Source organism: Rosa rugosa, chromosome 1, assembly GCF_958449725.1.
Source record: "Rosa rugosa chromosome 1, drRosRugo1.1, whole genome shotgun sequence".
Lineage (NCBI taxonomy): Eukaryota > Viridiplantae > Streptophyta > Magnoliopsida > Rosales > Rosaceae > Rosa > Rosa rugosa.
In genome coordinates, this window is record NC_084820.1 from 31770701 (window position 1) to 31793200 (window position 22500).

A 22500-nucleotide genomic window follows, 5' to 3' on the forward strand; every position below is an offset into this window, starting at 1 on the left:
GCGCCTGGCGAGCAACAGTGCCGCCAGCGGGTCCGCTGGGGATGAGGAAACAGCGGGAGAGGACGCTGAGTCCGCGTGGTTACTCCGGGATGGCACCCCCGTCGACGAGTCGGGAGGGCGGATGACTCTCGCCGCTGTTAGCAAGATGAAGCGGACGTTCCGGCTGCCGGGCTCTGTGAAGCTGCGCCCGCCGACTGCGGATGATAAGGCGTCAATTCTCCCGGTGGGATTTGCGGCCGTTCACGAAGCGATACTCCGCCAAGGAGTGACATTACCGCTGGTGCCGAATCTGCAAATCCTGGTGTGCGAATTCGGCCTTGCGTTCGGTCAGGTTTGTCCCAACATGTGGCGTCTGCTGCTGGCGATGAACTCCTTGTGGCGGTTGTCCGGGTGCGAGGGGCCTACCGTGGCGGAAGTGCTTCACTTCTACGAGCTGGTGTACGTGAAGCGCCAGGGTTGCAGAGGGCAAGTGAACCTGAGCCGCCGTCAGGGAGCACCGAAGCTGATAGAAAACCTAAGGGATTCAATGTCCTATTGGCGGGGGACCTTCTGTGTCGCCACGGAGGGATGGGAGTACCAGGCTGGAGCGAACGAAGAAGGGCCGACGTTTAGGATTAAGTCGGAATTCCAACCTATCCGAGGTTGGTGACCATTTTCCGCTGGCGGTAGCCGGCGGGGTTTTTATCTTGAAGGCTTTGTATTCTTACTAATCCACTTGTGTTTGTGCAGCGGGACTGCGGTACAACCTAACGCGGGAGGAGGAGTGTCGCATTGCTCGTATCAGAGGCTGCTGGCGGAACCGTAACCTGCTGGACTTTAGACTTCTGACTGGCTGGGAGTTGCTAGTCGACCAGAAACTTACTCGCTCCGTTGGTAAGAAATTTCCGTCAGACCGATGTTTCCTTTGTAATAAGTAGCCGAGACTGACTGGCTTATGTATATTTTCCCAGAAACTCCGCCAGGAAATAAGTCGAGCCGCGACGCCTTCGAAAAAGCAATGGACAGCGCCGAGGTGGACAATTATCTGGAGACCATGTACGCCGAGGGGCTGGCGGCCCAACAGACGCTGGTGAACCCCGAGACACTGGCGCTGAGCCAGTCGGAGGTTCCGGTAGTGCTGCCAATGCCGCACCACTCCCATCTTGGTGAGGATGGCCTGCCGGTAGTGCAGGCGGGGGTCCCAGTGGCTGGCGGGAAGAAGGGAGGCGCTGCGGCTGGGCAGCAGAAAGATCGGATGCCCGCCAACAGGCGTGGCCCCCAAAAGGAAAAGGTGGTGCCGCCGGCGGATACTGTCATTGCAGCAAGGGAGGAACCACCGGTGAGGGTGACGAAGACTGCCGCCGGGAACCAGAGGGCGCCGGAGAGAAAACGTCGGCAGGCCGACTCCCCTGACGAGGAAGAGGGGGAGGACGTGGAGGTGATCGGCTCGCGCCGACAGAAGAGGGCCCGAGGAGCTCCGTCGAAGACTGTTGTGGGGGAGGGAGAAGAGCCCGTCGCCAGCGAGCTAGACTCGTTTGCCGAGTACGCACCGTTCATGACAGATGGGGAGCGGGAATTTCTCTTCCACCTATGCGAACGGCTAGGGTTCGGCGGCCTAGCGGGTATCTCACGCCCGACAGCAATTGACCAATCGCCCTTCAACCTGGCGTTTGGGAAAATATATGCGGGACTGCACGACATGTTTGTGGCGGCGTCGAAGCAGCCCATGGTCGAGGGGGAGCTGTGGGAGGAAATTCAAGGTCTCCAGAGGGAGTTGGCGGAGGAGAAGGAGAAGCTGGCAGAGGCAGAGCGGCGCCTGGCTAAGGCAGAGTGTGACCTTGCCGATGCCCGCGGTAAGCTTCGCGTGGCCATCGAGCGTGACTTGGAGAGGAATGACCGCGTCTCCAAGCTGGAGCGGGACGTTGCGTTGCTGGAGGAGCGGATTGCCGCCAAGGACAAAAAACTTATTATCGTACAGCGGGAGTCCGCCGCCAGGGTGACGGAGTTGAAGCGGTTAGAGGGTGAGGTTGCTCGTCTGAGAGCTGAAGGGAATACCGCTACGGCAGCCGCTGTCGAGGCATTCAAGCGGTCTGCGGAGTTTAAGAAGGCGATGACCGAGTCGTCGAAGGCCGGGGCCCTGGCAAACATAGATATGCTGAAGCGGAAGGGTGCCATCGACTTCGCCAAAGCGTCGCAGCCCGATGCGCCGCCAGTCAAGAGTACCCCCACGGAGAGAGACGGCGTGGCCGCTCCAGCGGGAGGTGCCCGGTCAGGTAGCGGGGAAAGTGGTGCGCATCCGGCGGAAGGGTCCCAGCAGACTCCCAACCCCACCCCATCGGAGGTGTCGCGCGCTGGTTTCCTGGCGGCGCACACCCGTGCGGATGGCACCATCGAGACTCCAAGTCCGACAGCGCGAGGGTCCGATCAGACGAGTCGAGCGGTCGTGTCGCCGCCTGTCGAAGCAGAAGATGTCGAAGGCCACCCCTGAGTTCAGTTTGGATCGCTCCCGATTTTTCAACTTTGTTTCTTTTGTAGCCGTTGAGGCATGCCATTTTGTAATGTTTTGCTGAATAATATGAAATTTTGAGTTTGTGTTTGCCCCATGTGTTTGTACCGTTAGTATTTTGAGTTACATTTTGCTTTTGTCAATCAATGACACATTAAAGGAATTAAAATTGGTCCAAGTGCACCTCGTAGCGGACGAGGTCCGCTGACGATCGCTGGCGTTGCCAGTTGCCCTCAGTGCTAGACTTGGTAACAATGGTTTGAATAATTCCTCGTTTCATTGATAGCTGATTGATCAGCGTACAAAAGTGGGGTAGTACCCGTCGGGTAGCTTCCCTTAGCTAAATATTAAGCAAAAATTTAGCTAAGTCAAGATGCTCCTGGGTAGCGGTCTGACTATTTGTAATAATACCGAAGGTGTTCAGTATTCCAAGGGTGGGCTGATTTGACGCCATCCTTGTCCATTAAGTAGAAGGTGCCTGGGCTCACGACTTCCACTATGTTGTATGGGCCTTCCCAAGTTGGGCGGAGCTTTGTTGGTGGTGGAATGACTTCTTTCATTACCCAGTCCCCCAGTTGGAGGTTCCGGGCTTTGACTCTGGCGTTATAGAAACGCGATACCAGCCTTTTGTTTTGCAAGTTGCGCAAATGGGCCTTGAGTCTTTTTTCTTCTAGGAGGTCCCTGTCCAGGTTGATGCCGTCGTCGTTGGTGTCTGGGCAGTAGCCCTCGACCCTAGCGGTAGGCTGAGTTACTTCAATAGGTAGGACCGCCTCTGTGCCGAACATCATGCAGAAAGGAGTTTCGCCGGTGGCGGTAGTTGGAGTCGTCCGGATGGCCCATAGGACTTCTGGAAGCTTCTCCGCCCATAAACCCTTGGCGCTGTCGAGCTTCTTTTTTAGCAGCTTCTTGATTATCTTGTTTGCTGCTTCGACCTGGCCGTTGGTTTGGGGATGGGCGACAGATGCAAAACTTAACTTGGTGCCCAAGTTGGCGGTGAATGATATGAGTTCCTTGTTGTTGAACTGTGTACCGTTGTCTGTAATGATTGTGTGTGGGACACCATAGCGGCAGTAGATGTTCTTCCAGAGGAAGCGAATGACCTTGGCGGTAGTAATTGCCGTTAGTGGCTCCGCCTCTATCCATTTGCTGTTGTAGTCGATGGCTACAATGATGTACTTGAATTGGCCCTTGGCGGTTTGGAATTTTCCCATCAAATCGAGGCCCCACGTGGAGTGAACCCAAGGGCCGATGATGACTGACAGAGGTTCCGCCGGTGCATGTGGGAGATCCGCGAACTGTTGGCATTTGTGGCAAGACCTCGAAATTTTCCGGGCGTCATCACCCAGTGTGGGCCAGAAGTAGCCCTGTCGCAATGTGCGGTTGGCCAATGATCTGGCACCTGAGTGGTTTCCACATTCTCCGCCGTGGATTTCCGCCAAGACGATCTTTCCCTCCTCTGGGGTTAGGCAGCGGAGGTTGGGGTAGGTGAACCCCTGACGGTACAGCTTGCCATTCTGAATGTTGTAGCGGGTTGCTCTCCGCTTGAGCTGTCTTGCCTGGATCTTATCCTCTGGCAATGTGCCGTTGCGCTTATATGCAATGATCTCGTCCATCCAGCTGGAGTTGACTTCAATGTTGAAGATCTCCGCCAGGGTCTTTGTGATGCTTGGCTTGTCAAGGTATTCTACCCTTGTGTCCGCTGGACTCTGATGTGGCTGGGCGGTTGCCAGTCTCGCCAGTGAATCAACCTTGGCGTTCTTTTCCCTGGGGATTTGTGTGATGTTGTGAAATTTGAACTTTTTTAGCAACGTTTTGACGTACCCCAAATATGCCGCTAACTGCTGGTCCTTGGCTTGGAAGCTGTCGTTGACCTGGTTAACGACTAGCTGGGAGTCGCTGAATATGTTGACGCTGTCAGCCCCCGAGTCAATGGCGAGGAGTAGACCGGCGATGAGTGCCTTGTACTCCGCCATGTTGTTTGAAGCTTTGAAGTTGAATTTTAACGCATATTCCGCGTTCAGTCCCCCGGGTCCTGTTAAGATGATTCCGGCGCCGCTGGCCTTGGCGCTGGCGGAGCCGTCCACATGCAGGTTCCAATCTGACTGTGGGGGGGCTACCTCCTCAACGGTCACCATTTCTATTCCGGGCCTTGTCTCAACACCGGGCTCCGGCTGTCGCTCGGTTAGCTCAGCGATGAAGTCCGCCACTGCCTGGCCTTTCATGGCGGTTCTTGGCCTGTAATCTATGTCGAACTCGCTGAGCTCAATGGCCCACTTGCTGAGGCGCCCCGAGTGCTCAGGGTTCTGCATCACTTGCCGCAGCGGCTGATTGGTTAACACATGGATCGTGTGAGCCTGGAAGTATTGCCGGAGGCGTCTGGCAGCAACGATAAGTGCGAGGGCCAGTTGCTCCAAGGGAGGATATCTTGTTTCTGCTCCGTTCATGCCTCTGCCGGCGTAAAACACTGGAAGCTCATCTTGGCCTTCCCGCCGGACAATGGCGCAACTTACCGCCGATGCCGAAACCGCCAGGTAGATGAATAGTGTTTCTCCTTGCACAGGAACAGAAAGGAGAGGGACTGCCGCCAGGTATTCCTTTAAGCCCTGGAACGCCGCCTGGCACTCTGGGTTCCAGTTGATGACCTTCTTGTGCGTTGTTTTGAGGAGTTTGAAGAATGGGGCGCACTTATCAGTGAGTCGAGAGATGAACCGAGAAAGGGCGATTAACTTGCCCTGGAGGCACTGGACGTGTACCTTATATTCAGGATTTGCCAGGTCAAGGATGGCCTGGACCTTGTCTGGGTTAGCCTCGATGCCTCGCTCGCTGACGATGTAGCCCAGGAATTTGCTTGCGGTGACCGCAAAGAAACACTTCTCTGGGTTGAGGCGCATGCCGTAGGCCAAGAGAATGGTTACTATGACCTTGAGGTTTGCCACATGTCCGCTGGCCCTTACGCTCTTGACTAGCATGTCGTCCACGTAGACCTCGATGATTTTTCCCAGGTGCTCAGCGAACATGGCGTTCATCAACCGCTGGTAAGTTGCACCGGCGTTCTTCAGACCGAAAGGCATGACATTGTAGCAGTAGAGGCCTTTGTCGGTGGTGAAGGTGGTGCATTCCTGGTCGCTGGGGTGCATCTTGATCTGATTGTATCCGGAGAAAGCGTCCATCATGCTGAGGAGCTCATGTCCGGCAGTTGCATCGACTAGCTGATCGATACGAGGTAGCGGGAAACTATCCTTTGGGCATGCCTTGTTGAGATTTTTGAAGTCGACACACATCCGCCACTTGCCGCTGGCCTTTTTGACCATTACCAGGTTTGAGATCCACTGGGGATAGATGACTTGGCGGATGAACCCAATGTCCTGGAGTTTGGCAACCTCCTCTCTGATTGCCCGGTATTTTTCCTCATCAAAGGCCCTTCGCTTCTGCTTGATGGGATAAAAGGAGGGTTTGATGGTCAGTTTATGAGTGATAATTTCAGGAGAGATACCTGGCATGTCCGCATATGACCATGCAAAGACGGCGGCATTATCGCGTAGGAACTGAGTGAGTTCTGCCTCCACCTCTGGGTTTAGATGGGCGCCTATGCGGACTGTCCGCTCAGGGTGTTCGTCCGAGAGGCAGACGACCTTTAGCGACGTGTCAGGGTCGACCGGCTCCTTCCGTACATACTTCTCCTCCTCATCCCTTGGATCCTCAAAGATGTTTGGTGGCGGTGCCTCACTACCCACTGTCAGAATTTCATGGCGGCGCGTCGACCGCGCTATAGTCGTTGAGTAACATTCTCGTGCCAGCTGTTGGCTTCCCCTGACACAGCCCGTGTCGTTAGGTGTGGGGAACTTCATGAGAAGCATGTACCCGGCAATGATGCACTTGAGCTTGTTAAGCGCTGGTCGACCAATGATGGCGTTGTACGAACTGAAGCAGTCGACAATAATGAATTCTGTATGTACCTCCGCCATGCAGGGGCTAGTGCCAATAACCAGCCGCATGTAATCTGACCCCAGCGGTTGTGTGACGTCACCGGAGAAGCTGAGCAGTGGCTCGTGATCCTGGAGTAGTTTTTTGTTCCGCTTGAGATGGTCGTAGCAACCATTGAAGATGACGTTGACAGCGGACCCGCTATCTACCAAAATTCTCCCCACCGAGAATTTGCCCAGAATGGCATCGACCAAGAATGGGTCGTCATGGGGTAAATGCACTCCGCGCTCTTCCTCCTCCGAAAAGGTAATAGGTTCCCAACCTGATTTTGGGAGCTTGGCGGATCTTTCGTAGCGGATGTTGCAGACTTCCTTTGGGTGATTAGCGCGTGCATAGCGCTTCCTTGCCCTGTGAGACATGCTGGTGATTGGGGCACCGCCATCGATGGTGTTGATGCGGCCCAAGGTCTCAACGTTGGCAATTACCGGTGGTGGTTGACGCACCTTGAACTGCTCCAACTTGCCGTCACGGTACAAGGTCTCGATGGCCGTTTTGAGAGCATTGCAGCTATTGGTATTGTGGCCGTTGTCCTCGTGGTATTTGCACCACTTGCCGGTGTTCCTGGGTTTGCCTGTTTTTGGGTATTTTGGAGGGGGTGGCGGTGGGATCTGATCCTTGCTTGCACTGATTGTAGATGTCTTCATATGAGGCAGTCAGGACCGTGAAAACTGCATACCGCTGCGAGGACTCCGCCTGCTTGTTGCGGTTATCCCCATGGGTTGGGCGGTTGCCCTTATGGTAATGCTGGTCCTTCTGCCGCTTGCTCTGGTGGTGGCCCTGTTGCCACTCCCTTTTCTTGTCAGTTGATGGTGCTGAGGGGGTCTTGCTAGCGGTTTCCTGATGACTGGAAGATGGCTGTGTTGATTTTGGTGTTAGTGGTGGCGGTGGGGTTTCTCCGTATGTGATGAATTCCGCCTGGGCGTGAATGACCGCCTCACTCATGACGTGGTCATACGTCGCATTGGGATGATTGTAGTTGAGGTGATAGAGGAACGGCCCCTTGAGCAGTCCCTTCCTGAAGGCCGCTGACGCCATCGTTTTGTCTAGGTCACGGCACTGAGATGCTGCCGCCCGCCACCTTGTGACGAAGGCCTTCAGTGACTCGTCCTCCCCCTGCTTGACGCTGAGCAGCTGACTTGTGTTGTGATGACCAGCGGATAATAAGATGAACCGGGAGAGGAAAGCATGGGATAGTGCATTGAATGAACTGACAGACCCCGGCGGACACTCAAAGAACCAGTTCATTGCCTCGCCATCCAATGTTTCGCTGAACAAGTGGCACAAGGTGGCGTCGTCGAACCCCTTGTTGTTGGTGACCTTCTTGAAAGTGTCCATGTGGACGAAAGGATCAGACATTCCACCGTAATGCGCCATCTTCGGGGTTTTTGCATATGCCGGTCTGACAGCCTGCAGAATGGCAGCGGTGAAGGGCCCGGGTCTGGAAGCGAAGAGCGGATTCTGAGTTGGCGCTGGGACGCCCGACTCCGCCCGGATCAACCTCTGCTCCAGCTGGTGCATTCTTTCCAATATCTGGGCGGTTGCATCGCTGGCGGTGTCAGCCCGGGTATTCCGCTGGACCTGCCTGCGCCTTGGCGCAGGCGGATGGCCCTCAGTCCTTGCCCTAGCCTCCGAACGGTTGGTATGCGGCACTGATTCCGCTTCCTGCTCAATCATTAGTTGGGGGATGGGCGGTGGTCCCATTCCCGACAACTCAGGTGGGTTCAGCGGTACCTGCATCTGTATGACTGGCCCTGGTGCCAATGTGCCAGTGCCGGGTCGACTACGTCTGGTGCTGCGTGACTGCTCGCTCAGTGCTGGGCGGGCGGTAGGCTCCAGGGTCCTCTTTAGCTCTTCAAAACGTGCCAAGAGCGTAGCCACCTGTCCCTGGGCCTCAGCCTTCTCCTTACGCTCCTCCTCACGCTCTCTGTTTGCCCTATGAAGATCCGCCAGTGCTATCTCGTACATAGCGACGAGATCCTGGCCCGGCGGGCGGCTGCTGCTTGGGTTTGCCTCGCCGCCGGGGTTGGCCGGTGTTGTAAATAGTGCGCGGTTAACGCCTATCGTTGGATCGGAGGGTTGGGGGATGGTGGACTGGTCCGCCCGCTCCTCAGCGTTCCCTCCGCTACCGTTAGTCATGGTGGATGTAGTGGGATGACCTTCTGTTCAAGGATTCCCACAGACGGCGCCAATGTTAATGTCTAAAAGTTCGGCGGTAGCTGAACCTTTGTTAACGCTGATCCGGCGGGCGGATCGATACTTGTGACGTTCTCAAAGTCTCCGCTACCTGTCAAGTAAAATACAAAGGGCGTCAGAGGGAGACCGCGTTGGGCGGTCTTCAACTCTCCGATGCCTAAGTTAGTCAATGTATTTATGTTGACAAAGTAACAGTAGGTAAGTATTGAATGCGTAATTAATGAGGAGAGAGGAGAGAACCTTTTATAGGTGAGGAAGAGGTTGATCTTCTCTTTGTTTTCGATGTGGGACTGATGTGCTTCAGTCCCCAGCTCTGGGAGCTTCTGATGCTACCTTGGCGCGGCGCGTGGCGGCGCGTTGGCGGTGATCTGGGGGTGATCCGCCGCCGAGGTTGTAGCCCGCCTGGCGGTGTGTTTGCATGTCATTCCCTTGGTTGGAATTAGTACCTTTGGCGGTCGAACGAGCGTGGCCCATTATAGCTAATTATGCTTGCAAATGTACATGTATGTACAAATGACAAAAAGATTATGGATTTAGTTGATTTTTTTAGACACAATCATTGTGTTAGGTCATATACTAGTGTAAAATAGTAAAACTCCTCAAATTCACTTTCAAAACATAATTGCTCTACTTCTCTCTATTGCTTGTGAAGTCTTTGGAAGGAAAGAAGCAGTAGGATATGGGATGCTACCGTTATGTACGCTGGTGATTTGGTTTTTAGTTTGAATGCTAGACTGAGTGACTATCATTTCTATAACCGACCTCTCTTAAATGCAGTAAGAGATAGAAGAAGAGGTGGTGGCCTCCTCTGTTAGGGTGGGTGAAGGTGCCGTTGATGTCCACACTGATAAGGGTGGAGTGGGTGTGATAGTTCGATCGAGATGCAAATGGTTAATGTTTCAGACTTTCAGTCTGTCTCATCATTTTTGTGGGTATTTATACAGAGATGATGGACCGTTGGCTTCAATGGTTGGCTCTTACCAAAATACCAACGATGGTGTGGTTGTGGTTGTAGAGTTATGTCTCGCAAGTGAAGAGTCAGTGAGAATTGTTGAGCAATATATTATGAGAGGCTAACTTAATTTGTTGGAGATTGAGAACACACTTTATTTGGTCTTTTTATCAGACGATTTTAGAACTCACTTGATACCTTCACAAGAACCAGACAAAAAAACAAACAACCAAAAAACCTCGCTTGAAAGTTGAAACCATTTTTGGAGCCCTTTCCCAAATGCAAAACACATTGTGTTAAATAAATTGAATAAAGTTAGCCTATTAAATTCTCTGTACAACTCCTCTACCATATAAAGCTGTATCTTAAAAGCACAAAACCTGAGGTCAGGATACAAGATCACATATGAATCATGACTCTAATACAGTAGCTTCCGCATATTTCCAACTTGTCCACAACACCAATAGCACTACCAAATCTGAAGCCGGCACCATATCAACTGCTAAAAAACAACGGAACAGACTAAGCACACAAGAGAGGACCCTTTAGTAGGACAGTCAGTCACTAAAATCCATGCTTCCACTGAGAGAGCTACTTGCATTGCGACTATGTAATGAGAGACCTCTGACGTGGCCAGCCAAAGTAGAGCTATCCACTTTGGTTTCCTGGAAGTATCTTTCCCTCTCAATGTGCTTTGCAGGTGGGGGTGGAATAGCAACAGGTGGAGGATGTCCATTTGATTCAGGTGATGGCTCCAAGCAAAGTGGTCGTATAAGTGGACGGTTGAGCCTTTCCCCAGGCCTGGATGATCCAAGCAAACCCAAGTGGGAATGCTCAGCTGACTGCTCTTCATCCTCAGGCCTCACACAAGCTTTTCCTTTCCGCAACCTGTCAAGTTTTTCAGCCATAGACAACTAATGTCAGATCATGGAGATTATTCCAACACTTATAATCTCCATTCAAAGGAAATTTGGCAGAGCACACCCAGATCAAAAGGAATTTATAGGTATAATAAGTGCCCATGTAGACGAGGTGTATGATCAATTTTCCAAGAAAATTCTAATCCCATGTAGTTGAACGTACCTTCGAACAAGCTGTTCTGGCTCTTCTTCTTCCTCCTCTCCCTGTTCTTCAATAAGACGGTTCACAGTCAATGTAGAATTGCAAGAAAGCAGGGCATCATGTCTTGTAAGAACCTTCTGGAGCTTCTCATTTAATTCGATAGCTTGAGAAACTACCTTCTCATCCCTAAGAAAGTTAAACATATGGATCACTTGAAGTTGCAAGTGCTATAAGTTGTATATGCATGCACGTTTGCTTTAATATACGCAAAGCATCTATACGAGTACATTGTTCCTTAACTGAAGTGATCGCATTTTCAGAGAAAACTACAGATGCCATCAGAGCCACATACTATTTTAAGTTCACATTCCAACACTCCATCCTTCAAAAGGTGAAAGGAAAGCAATTTTTGGAATTTCTTATCCATGCAGAGAACTTTTCCAGTGTTGTTTCAATTTCAACTTATATCACCCACTGAAATAGGAATTTCAAGTTTAGACCTTGCATAAATCTAAAATCAAATTTCTATGCGCATACTATAAACCATTGTCCATTGTTCCTACTTATAAGGTATCATAACCTAGCACTCATATACCTATATTCAACAGTGCACGTATGAATTTCAACAAGAAACCAGAAGCAAAAATACCTAATCAAATCAACCAAAAAACTTAATCACCCTGATTTGATTCAAGTAAGAATATACCATACTTGCACAGCTTTCACATTTCTAGTAATATTGTGTTTTCAGTTTCTTATAGGTACCACCGTTTCATCTTTAACACAGTTGTACATACCTTTCTATTTTTTATTTTTCAAACATGTGCACGCGCACGCACGCACGCACACACGGATATGTCTGCCACCGAAACTAATTATTTGAATACACAAAAATTAAAATGGTGCTAAAGCCTCTGGAAAATGGTACTTAAATTTAAACTGTTCAAGGCCCAGGACCTCCTCCCTATTCTAGGAGCATACCCCATTTGAATACCACACAACCCATGTCTAGGTTCTTCTACTCTGCTTGACTGAAAGGCAGCTGTAGTTTAAGGTCTATGTACTAGCTAGTGGTTTCACATTTATGTATCATATTAAGAACTTTATCGACATCAATAAAGGTTCTTCCTTCTCAGTTTCCATAACTATATGCTCTTGTTATCCCCAATTTTTTATACAAATATTGATGACATCTTGATTTGATTGAGACCTATATTTCTATCACACCCCTTGTAGATTTTAACACATCATCAACAACATTTAGTTATCAGAGTGCAGTATACTCAACAATATTATGCAGCCAATAAAAGGAGGCAAAGTAATACACTTCAGAGGACAATCAAAGCCTTACCGAGAAGTCATTACAAGATGCATAACTTTTTGCTTTTGGAAAGAACATTGCTCCACAAGATCAAGTGTGAATTCGTCTTTTGCCCCCTAAAGAAACATATCTAAGAGTCAAAACTCAAAAAGGCAATATAATATAAAATTAAGACAACTTAAACAAAATTTGTTAACCAAAGGTCATACAATGTAATTATTCTTAATCAACTCAATGCGTATTACTTAATACATGGAAACGCATGTATGTCCCTATCAGATCATATTCATTTTGAATAGATATCCCTACTCCTACATCTACTAGAAGCTTCTTCTGTCAGACTTGAATATCCAAATCCATGCCTCATGTGCACAGTGCAGACATATGATGGCCATAACTGGCCTGTAGCCTCCCCACATTGATACTGCATTAAAGAGATTAGAGATATGGGGTACACAAGAAGGGACTTCAGCAACAACTTTTGGAGGAGGCCTTGGGTACTAGTACTATAAATGGTATCAGTGACAACCTAGCCCCGTGTCTATAACTCTGTGGCTCAAGGGCCATGGTTATGATGACGACACCATGCTGAAGAAAGAAATGATGCAGTCCCTATGCTACGAGATAAAGTGGATCTATAGGCATGTTAAGTATCCTGTGATTTGGTTCACAATCATAGGTCTCTGTTCATCGGTATAAGTGTCGTATACCTTGGCAAGGAGGCCAGGCTCTAAAGCGGAGATTGTGTACCCATAAGTACCATATCAGTAATGCAATGCATCGAGGAGATCCATGATACTTAAGAATGCCTAGGAATTCAAAATCAAATTGAACTATCACTTTTGGAGCTTCTTCTTGTACAATCATAAAAATTGTTGAAATATATGGGAAAAAGATTTTAGTTACACAAAATGAGAAGGAAATAATAATATAGCAGCAGCTTAAGGTTGGCAACCTTATTTACACAGGAAAGAATGAGCTGCAAAGAATATAATCAGCCAATTAGCCAAAAGTTGGGACGCACATGCTGCTCACTCTTATTTGTGTATGTAGAAATTGGTTTTATATTTCTTTCTTAAGCTAAAATGAGTATATGAGAAACAGAAGAAATCTGAAATCCCTATTAACAGAAACTATCCATCATCAAGCACCAAAAGAGAATTATGAGTCACATTTCTGACTTCTGCTTGTTAGTCTCAAATCCCAAAGGAAGAAAGACACCCTACACAGATCTAAACTTTACCTTAGTAGTTACAATTAGAAAGATGTCAATTTGTCAATAGCATAGTGAAAGATATCACTTTTATTCATTTTTCCAAAGTTCATTATCATACCTCTGGATGCTGACTATCAACTGCATCAAGGACCTCTTTCAAAACCTCCAGTGCATTACCAGCCTTCTGAATAATACTGCATGAAACAGGTATAGAATAGTAAAAAACAATCTTTAGTAGACAGAAGTACAACAAGAACAAAAACAAATATGCCAATAAAACAATGATGAACTCAATGTGTAACTCTCCAACCCCACAAAGAAGAGAGAAAAACACAGAACATGTGATATCGGCTATGTAATTAACCAATCACTTTTTAAAGAATAATTAGAAACATAAAAAGAAAAAATAGATTTTGTATGGAGAGCGACTAAATCTCTACAAGAAATTGGGAAATTTTTGTGGGATTTCTTAGTAACACTTCATATTTGCATTTCTTCCTCTTGGTGGATTTATGTGAACCCATGGAGGAGAGCATGCAAAAGATGTTTGTGTATCTATATTTACTGTAGGGGACAGATAAGCGTGCATCATAATATGGTTTCTACTATAAGCAAAAGTTTACATTAAAAGTTGAACTGAAAGTACCTAGATTCAGGAACATCATGTGGCTCCACTCGTGGAGCAATCCCGTTATCCCTGTTAGGTAAATTATTCTTAGCTGGTTCTGGTACTTGGCAATTTGAAGGGACCGGAGGAGGCCTTTGAGGGAACTGTATTCCAGCACTCTAAAAATAAATGATTCAGAAGGAGTTATACAATCCACTAACCTGAAAGTATTAAGAATCTTACAACACAAGATAGTCATTTTCTTGATATCTGTTGACTACCATTGAAAAGAAACTATCAAAGTAAGAGGCTGCAAAATATGTTCTTTAGCAGATGGTCCAGCAGATGTTTCAATTATATACCAACTTTCTATAGACGCCCCTATCACTTACCAAGACATAACTTATTTCAAAACAATCATCTTCAGTCATAAAGAAGTCGAAATAGAATCCAGTACAAAAATAAATAAGGATAAAATCATATCTTTTGTAAGTTGCATGAAACATTCTTAACATTAGTGTATCACTGCTTCGAACTTCTAGAAAAATAAAAAGTAAGGGACTGCATAAGATCAGCATAATATTCAGCAGCATACTAGTGTTCCAGAATCAGTGTTTTAACATGAATATTGATGCAGCACAATAACTTACATAATTGAAACATAGTTGTATATTTATACTCCACCAAACCAATAAAAATACTATCATTCCTACCTATCAACCAAATGAGTGTCCCTTTATCATATAGTAGATCATTAAGTTCAACAATTTGTCAGGTTGATTGTCCTTATACGGAAACAAATTCTAGATCTTCATAATTTCAAATATCACTGTACATGTGGAGGGACAGTAATCATAAGCACTCATAATTTCAAATGCTAGGCATCACTAAGATCATTAAACTACTAATTCTATTAATCATAAGCACTCTAAATGCTGGGTAACATTGAATTTGCAGAACAAACAACTGAGATCTCTATTATCTCTGCACCTCCAAATTCACATGATATACTTCATAAAACCAATTCTTCTCCCCACATGGCATGAACCTAAATCAGCCACCATATGCTATAATTCCATTGAAAATTTCTCATTAAGTGAGAGCCTTAGTGTTATATTGGTAGTTTGTACCTACCACCAAGTCGTAATAAGCAGTATAATACTGAGGGAACTTTCCAGAAGCACCGCCAAGGGATGTCTGTGTCGCATCTAGCAGTAGAAAAATGCGCTCCCTCACTGGTAAGTCCGACTGTAACCACCAGAAAATCCAAGTAAATGAATTATTTTTGTAATTAGCCTAGTTTCAGTTATTGTCTACATGAGTACAAGTTCACACCTTTTTCTTGACTATCTTCACTAGACTAGGAAGAATCCCAACTTCGATCACTTGCTTATGAATATGTTCTCCAATGTTGTTCATCAACATCTCCAGCAACTACAAAGCCAAAAGAAATGGATGATATTATATCAAACCACATAAAAGAAGAATTACTATAAGTAATACACACAAGTTTTCGAGTTATGTGAATAAAATATTACTAAGGAATCAGGCTCTTACTAACCATAACTGCATAAAGTTGAGAATTTGCATTTTTACTCCCCAGACGTTTCTTGATAGCTTTAATGACATCTCTAGCTTGTCTACACCAGAACAAAAGAATGCATATGCAAGATATAAGTGAGAATAACAAAAAAATTGAATAAAGGTCTATTTAGCTTAGATTACTCATAAATCATGAGCTCAGTTATGCTTTAAATATCATAACTCAGAACATAATCAGGCCATGAGCAAGCAAGGGGTGTCATCAGACAAGTAACATCTTAAAAACGCAATTTCAAGACGGAGAGTTTGAACCAACAGATCAGATACCAATGGCAATAGGGCATGACCAAAGAAGTTGCCTTGCAGAGTGCAAATACTAATGAATTTCTCAATTTGATCAAAGAATTTATATATTAACAAGGACACCATTTCATGAAAAGCATGGAATTAGTTGAGGTAGATCATGAATGCGGTAACTTCTATGATTCTATCCCTTTTGTATGAAACAAGCACATACATTCAAGAGTGAAACACACAGCTACCATTTTAAGAAAATCGCAACAAAAATGAACAACCATTCGCTCCTAAACTAATATATCCCAACTCCTAACACAATTTTGCTACACTTAACTGTAATCAACTTCACATATCTCCACTGTCTCTAGCTGTAAAATGGCCTATCTTGTGCTAACCAGTTGCTAATAATATCATGTCAAACATGTAAAAGTGAAAAACTTTAATGGTACATAGGTGAAATGGCAATAGTTCAGTTGACCTTATACTAAAGTTGTGACAATGTTCAATACCTCTTCCCAAGCAATGGGTACAAAAAGATTGCATAAATTTGACTCAATAGCAGAACCCTAGGACAAGAGACCAATAAAAGAAGCATAATCCACAGTACACACACAATGCTAAACTTTTTATATATAAATATATATATATATATATATATATTTATAGAGAGAGAGAGAGAGAGAGAGATAGATGTTTCACGAACATACCTATTATCATGAGCAACTAATTCACAGATTTGAATATTCTTGGTCCAATCCATTTCACTCAGTTTCTCACTTGTTGCAGAATTGACAAGCTCAGCAGCCATCTTTTGGTTAACTCTGAACTTCAACAATTGATCAAAAAGTAAGAATATGAACTTAAAAAAGAGATGTACCGATCATATACAAGCTCATATACATCCAGTGGTTGATCTTACTAGCAAAGTAAAGCTACAACGATAGTTTATTTTGCTGCACTTATACCCTTTATGGTTTTCTAAAGTTTCAGTTTTAACATAATTTTAGTACAATACTATTCATCATACAATTTACACATAAATTCATCATTTCAGAATGCAGAGAAATTTTAAGTTCAGGCAGAAAATTCTCTAGGTATCAATTCAACAGTGGTTTTCATGAGCATGTGTTCAAAGCCTGAACCCCATACGCATAGGTGTAAAGGCAGCAACTTTGCCCAACAAGGTAGTGTTATACTTGTCACAGCTTTGAGTTACGATTTCAGTCACATTATCTTAAGGTGCAAAAAGGTCATTTAGCTGTGTCACAGAATCTTTTGGAGATAGCCATGCACCTTATTATATTCAATTCTTCTTTCCAAATCACCCATAACAAGCAATGAGGAAAACCAACAAAGGGTGTATGCATCACAAAATAAATTGCATGGTTAGCCTTGAAAAAAAGGCAAACCAAGGAGATCCTATACTTGACCATAAGTTAACATCAACTTTTCATCCATTCTCCGATTAAATTAACTAATGTCTCAAACAAATCAGGAAAAACGAACTAGTTCATTGTGGAAAATAAATTCAAAATCAATCAGTCAGGTATTCCAATCAAATTACTAAAACAATCGAGTTAATAACAACTTAGATGAACAATGAGTTGGTCTAGTTACGTGCCACTAAAAACCCAGAGGTCAAGACTTCAGATTCAACTAAAGGACAACAAAGAGGGGTTGAGATGCAGGAGAGGGATAGCTAACCCCATTGAAGCCTATATATGTATATCAATGAGAAAGCAATATAGCTCCAGCATATCAAGCAACTTGAGAATATTGAACCCTTTTTGCATAATGCAGCAAGGTAATGTCATTTGAATGACAAAAGATATAATTCCTTTTGAAAGACTCTTTCTCCCGTGGATGAGTATTTCCCTAACTTCTGAAATATTTTTGTAGGAAAATGAGCAAATATTGCTTAGGATGGCTTTTTGGCAATTGAACTTTTTTTGGTTGTTTTTGGCAGAAACCATTCTCGCTACCTTCTGCAGATTTTATTCAGCTTGTCCCGTTTGTTGTATCATGCTTTTTAATAATAAAGCTGTTTCTTTCAAAGATCAAAAATAATAATAATAACTTAATAAAAATAAAAAATTTGAAGCAAACCTGTTTCAGAATTTCAACTTAAGCTGAGTTCAAGCTTTAAGAAAAATCAATTAAGAAAAACAATGAACAAATTTCACCAGCAAAATATCCCAAGTAAACCTAATGAAACTTGATCTGCAGTCTCTTGTTTTCAATTCAGTAATAGAGTTCATAAGAATTAATCTTCCAGCATCTAACCAATCCTATATGAAGAGTTTGCAGAGCTATTTACTCTCTTCTATATTGTATTTTGTTTAGGAGTGCTCATAGACCTACTGTAATAAAGGAACATAGGAGTTTGGTAATATGTTTAAGAAAGGGACGGAATGAAGAAGAAGGGTTTCCCACAACTTGGCCAAAAAAAAAAAAAAACCGGTTTCCCACAAGAGAGCAAGGAATTTGAGTTTGTCCCTCAATTAGGGAAAATTCTGTACTTGAATTTTGTCTTATGCTGGTAATGTGCATATGATCAAGCTACGTGATTTACAGCCTCCACTTAATTACCTTTCCATATGACCCCGAAAACCAATTGTAAACACCTAATTTAAAATCACACAGCAATGTGGTTTATATAATTATCTTTCATTCTAAGAAGAACCCAAGACAATTGACTGTTACTTATAAGAAACATGATCTCATTAATGATGTAATCAACTGCAATCAAGTGTTGAAGAGGACAAGACATCCATTGAAAACTCTAAACACAGGTATGACAGACAATAAAATCCTTCCTTTTCATTCCACCCAACTGTCCAAAGCACGGAACACCTCAAATATTTAGATGTGAACTACAAAATGGCTTTGGATTGTGCTAACCAGAGAATGAGCACAAGAAAATATAAGGGGATCCTATTTCAAGCCATAAAAATTCTTTTTTTTTATTTGATCTTTATTAGCTTAAAAACGAAAATCAGAGTTTAGATAGTGTAATAGCATCTAATATGTTGATGTATGTGTATATATAATTTTGAAAGATCGAGGCTTTGGTATCTCTGTTAGGTTGAAGGAGCCATCTTTGGTATCCTCATCAACCCAAAGTACAAAGGCCAAATCCTGGTGAAGAACATATAAGAATAAGCAACTATACACACAGAAAATCATCAGACAACATTTGGGTGTGACAGATAATTGAAATTATAGTACACATATATCTATATCTATATGTATTATATATGTATCATATACAAAGGGATGTGAATTATAGAGAACCGACCTGAGAAAGATGATTGGAATGTTAGCAGCAGCAGCTTCACAATTGACAACACCTCAAATACTACCTAATCTGCATACAATAATAAATCCAATTGATGAAATGAAAACAGAAAGCTAAAACCTTGAGATTGATTGATTCAATTGAAGAAAAAAGAGATGAGCTTTGTGATGTACCAGACAACAAGAGCAAGGTAAGGTTAAACCCAAAAAAGCTTGAGCATTTCTGAGTACAAAAGCACCAACAAGAAGAAGAAGAAGATCAAAAAGGGGAGATTTTACTGATTTGGAAGTAATAATATATATAGTTTTGTGCTTTGCTTTTAGTTTTGTATTACAGAAAAGTGAAAACAAAAAATGGGTTTATTAATGTTAATTAAAAATTAATAGGAAATCTAAGTGGAATAGACTAAGACTGGACTGGGTTGGGTTGGGTTGGGAAGACAGAGAGGTTTGGGGTGGAAATGGGGAATCTTGGCTGGTGATTAAGGCTTTGGGATTAAGATGAGTTAATTGAGATTAGAGAGAGAGAGAGAGAGAGAGAGAGAGAGAGAAAGAGGGAGAGGAATCCAACAGACTTTGTGCAAAAGACCGAAAGAGAGGCACCGCCCGGGGCCCACCGAGCTGTCAAACTAAAGCTACTGTCGCTTTCCTCTTCTTTGTTTCTGCCTCCTTTTACAAAAGTCAGGGGTTTCATAACGTCACCGCCGTTTCACTCCAGCGTGGACTACGGAGTGACCACAAGATTTTGAGGAGGTTTTATGATCAGGTTTCCGACGGTTCATAAACCGCAAATTTTGTTGCTGGTTGAAGTAAAGAGAACGTACGGAAATGGAGAATTGGTGAGCAATCAAATTAAATGCGCGAAAAAGAATATTTCAACACTCGAAAATGGAGGCTTACGTGGAAATTAAGACTCGATTACGAGTAAGCTAGCTTATGATGCTAAAACAGTAAACTACACATTGGAGTTCTAATTTCTGAAAAATGCGCTCAAGTATTATGGAGTTATGGTGTAGACTAGTAGAAGTCGATGGGGATCTATTATTGGTGATTTGCTTCAACCCGTTCGAGTTCTTGTTGTTGCTTGTTGGACACTGATTGGACGAGAAATGAAGCGCACAGAGGTGAGGTTGCAACGTCCACTCGAGGTTATCTTTTTTAGGCCCAGAACAGATTCTTCAATCGATCTCAATAGTTTTCTAATGGTGTATGCCTTGCTCCATTAAATTGATGATGCTGGTATAAAAGAAGAAGATTTACGCCGGGGGTGGTGTCAAGTAAATACTCTCGGACGATCAAGTCAGTATATATTTTAAGCACTTGACTCGTACTCGTAAGGGTGGAACCAATTCCATCGGTTCGGTTTTTTGGTACTAACTAAAACCGCACCTCAAATTTAGTTAATCAACCGAATCAGCTTGATTGGGTCTAGTTTCAATTAATTTCAACCTCGTTGACATTATTGATTTGATCCTTAATTTGTAAAACCATAGTTACATGCTCACAACATATGCACAACAATCATAAAAAGATCAAGGCTTACCTTCTGCAATTACTGTCATGGATTCCATCTTACGCAGCTGCTAAACACGATCACTGAATATGGTCTTCTGTTACTTACCAACTTGCTTCTCAATGGACAGAACTTATGCAATAGTCGTGGTAGTAATCAGGGACCAATTCATCTGTATATATATGAGACTTAAACCTCAAGAAGCTTCCCATTAAAGCATTCCTTGTCGGTTTAGGTTTCACTATTAGATTCCTAATGTATCACAACTTGTAGCCTTTCTTGTCGACTAAGCAATGGATTACTATCCTTAATGAATTGATACACTACTTCATTAAGTCACTAGTATTGATTCACTGTTTGTATCCATGTTAAACTAGGATTGATATTAAGCTAATCATAAATTACTTTATGATGATATGTGTTATGTCCATATTTGATCTTACATAATTTTCTTGAAAAGTTTTACTTCTTCAATTGTAATTGTATATGTAGTAATTATCTAAACAATATTAATATCCACAATATTAATGTAAACCCTATAAGGCACATCAAAAAACCAATAAATATGAATATGTTATAGCTTATTCCCTAATTTAAATATATATAAAAAAATAGATAAACTTAAATACATGTAAAAGTGAATTGGAATTGGAATTGGTCTCCTCATTTCATTTCATATTCCCTTTATATAGGAATAAAATTACAACGGAAATATCAATTACAATAATGATACTAAATGTTGATTGAGCTATGATTGTAATTCCTTGATTCCCTCCTCGTCAGTTATTTTGACGAAGAATTCCTTTAACAATACAATCAAAATTAAGTTACGACTAAAAAAAAAAAAAATTTAAGTAGCAATATGAATCAAAGTACACTGAGTGAAACAATTACCTAAAAATTAATCTCCTATAATACAAGTATAAATGTAAACTAATAATTTTATATCGGTTCCGGTTCCCTTTTATCGGCCTATCATAAACACTAATCAAAAACCACACCTCAAGCGTTAGGCCGTTAGTTCAGTTTAGTTCAAATCGATTTCGGTTAATTTTTATCCATTTTTGGTTTCATTCAGTCCACCCGGTCGTAATATGTGAGAATGCCTTCCTTTGATCACTTACTATGTTTCCCTTATATATAGAATTTAGTGGTTACACCCGCTTACAAGTTACAACCCTAGGTTGACCATTCTACCTAGAAATGTTCCAACTTCCAAGTAGTAGCTTTATACGGTTGTATTTACATTTTCGGGCATTTGAGAAAATGAGGGGTATAAGAAGTCATTATTATATGAACTTCGTGTTGAATATCTTGTACGTGTAGTGTGACAGACTCTGAATTTTAACTTCTTTGGTGTCAAGATAGAGGAGTAGTATGGTTTTGGACATTGATCAATGGTGCCGGAGCGTTCCGCTGCTAGCTTCTGGACTCAGTCCAATGCCTTGCTCAGAAAGAGCTTAACATATCAGGTCTTTCTTTGCTTTTAGCCTTTTGTTCAATTGCGCTAGCATTAGAAGATTGTGCTTGTCCACTAGTCTTAAATTTCTCTAGAACAATTCGTCGAACACTCTGTCTTAAACTCTTTGCACATATCTTTCTCCTCCGCTTTAAATGGCTAAACATGAAATTGAGAGGAGCAATTTCCTTCACTATTCAATGATCTAAATCTGTTGCTTCATTATCTTGATGATATACGATCATATGTGTGTGCTCATTTCGCAGAAAAGAAACATCCGCTCCAATATCATGCTGGTTTTAATACCCTTTTTCTTCATCCACATTTTGGCTGCCCTCCAAAGTCTGCAGAAGAATGTGAACAAACAGTTATCAAAACCCGATTGCGGATCTTCAGGTCAATTTGATCTAATTTTATCTTGTCCCATACCTCAACCTCAAGAATGGGCTCCATTGTTGCAATTACCATCTCGAGATTACCGTGCAGTAAGAAGTAACTTTCTTCCATCTGACTTGCCGGATGAGTCATGCCGGAGTAGGCATGACAAAAGAGGCTACTCCTCTTGCCCCGTA

At 43.8% G+C, this 22500-nt stretch overlaps 2 protein-coding genes across 3 annotated transcripts; one reads left to right on the forward strand and one right to left on the reverse strand.

The window, feature by feature from the left end:
* The first annotated feature begins 322 nt into the window (after positions 1-322).
* Positions 323-9739, forward strand: LOC133726177 (uncharacterized). The gene is made up of 3 exons (XM_062153684.1): positions 323-873; positions 951-1680; positions 9607-9739. Exons 2-3 carry the CDS (start codon positions 998-1000, stop codon positions 9737-9739), a joined length of 816 nt encoding a protein of 271 aa, XP_062009668.1. The 5' UTR covers positions 323-873; positions 951-997.
* A 155-nt stretch (positions 9740-9894) lies between these two features.
* On the reverse strand, positions 9895-19461 carry LOC133724661 (TOM1-like protein 5). Of its 2 annotated transcripts, none has more exons than XM_062151441.1 (11): positions 19131-19461; positions 18958-19026; positions 16367-16485; positions 15382-15460; positions 15156-15254; positions 14955-15068; positions 13860-13999; positions 13332-13407; positions 12028-12113; positions 10698-10862; positions 9895-10502 (listed from the first exon to the last, which is right to left on the reverse strand). In XM_062151441.1, exons 3-11 carry the CDS (start codon positions 16465-16467, stop codon positions 10172-10174), a joined length of 1191 nt encoding a protein of 396 aa, XP_062007425.1. In that variant the 5' UTR covers positions 16468-16485; positions 18958-19026; positions 19131-19461; the 3' UTR covers positions 9895-10171. The 2 variants fall into 2 exon arrangements, with proteins under 2 accessions (XP_062007425.1, XP_062007424.1); XM_062151440.1 differs by having other exon boundaries at positions 16367-16480; positions 19131-19460.
* Between the last annotated feature and the right edge of the window lie 3039 nt (positions 19462-22500).

Bases quoted from the DNA above. Each gene is read 5' to 3' on its own strand.
- LOC133726177 (XM_062153684.1), top strand. From the start codon at position 998: ATGGACAGCGCCGAGGTGGACAATTATCTGGAGACCATGTACGCCGAG. The intron at 1,681-9,606 runs GTTTGTGGCGGC...GTATTTATACAG, and splicing joins TATGCGGGACTGCACGACAT to AGATGATGGACCGTTGGCTT.
- LOC133724661 (XM_062151441.1), bottom strand. From the start codon at position 16,467: ATGGCTGCTGAGCTTGTCAATTCTGCAACAAGTGAGAAACTGAGTGAA. The intron at 15,255-15,381 runs GTTAGTAAGAGC...TTGGCTTTGTAG, and splicing joins CTCAACTTTATGCAGTTATG to TTGCTGGAGATGTTGATGAA. The intron at 10,503-10,697 runs GTACGTTCAACT...AAAACTTGACAG, and splicing joins CCAGAACAGCTTGTTCGAAG to GTTGCGGAAAGGAAAAGCTT.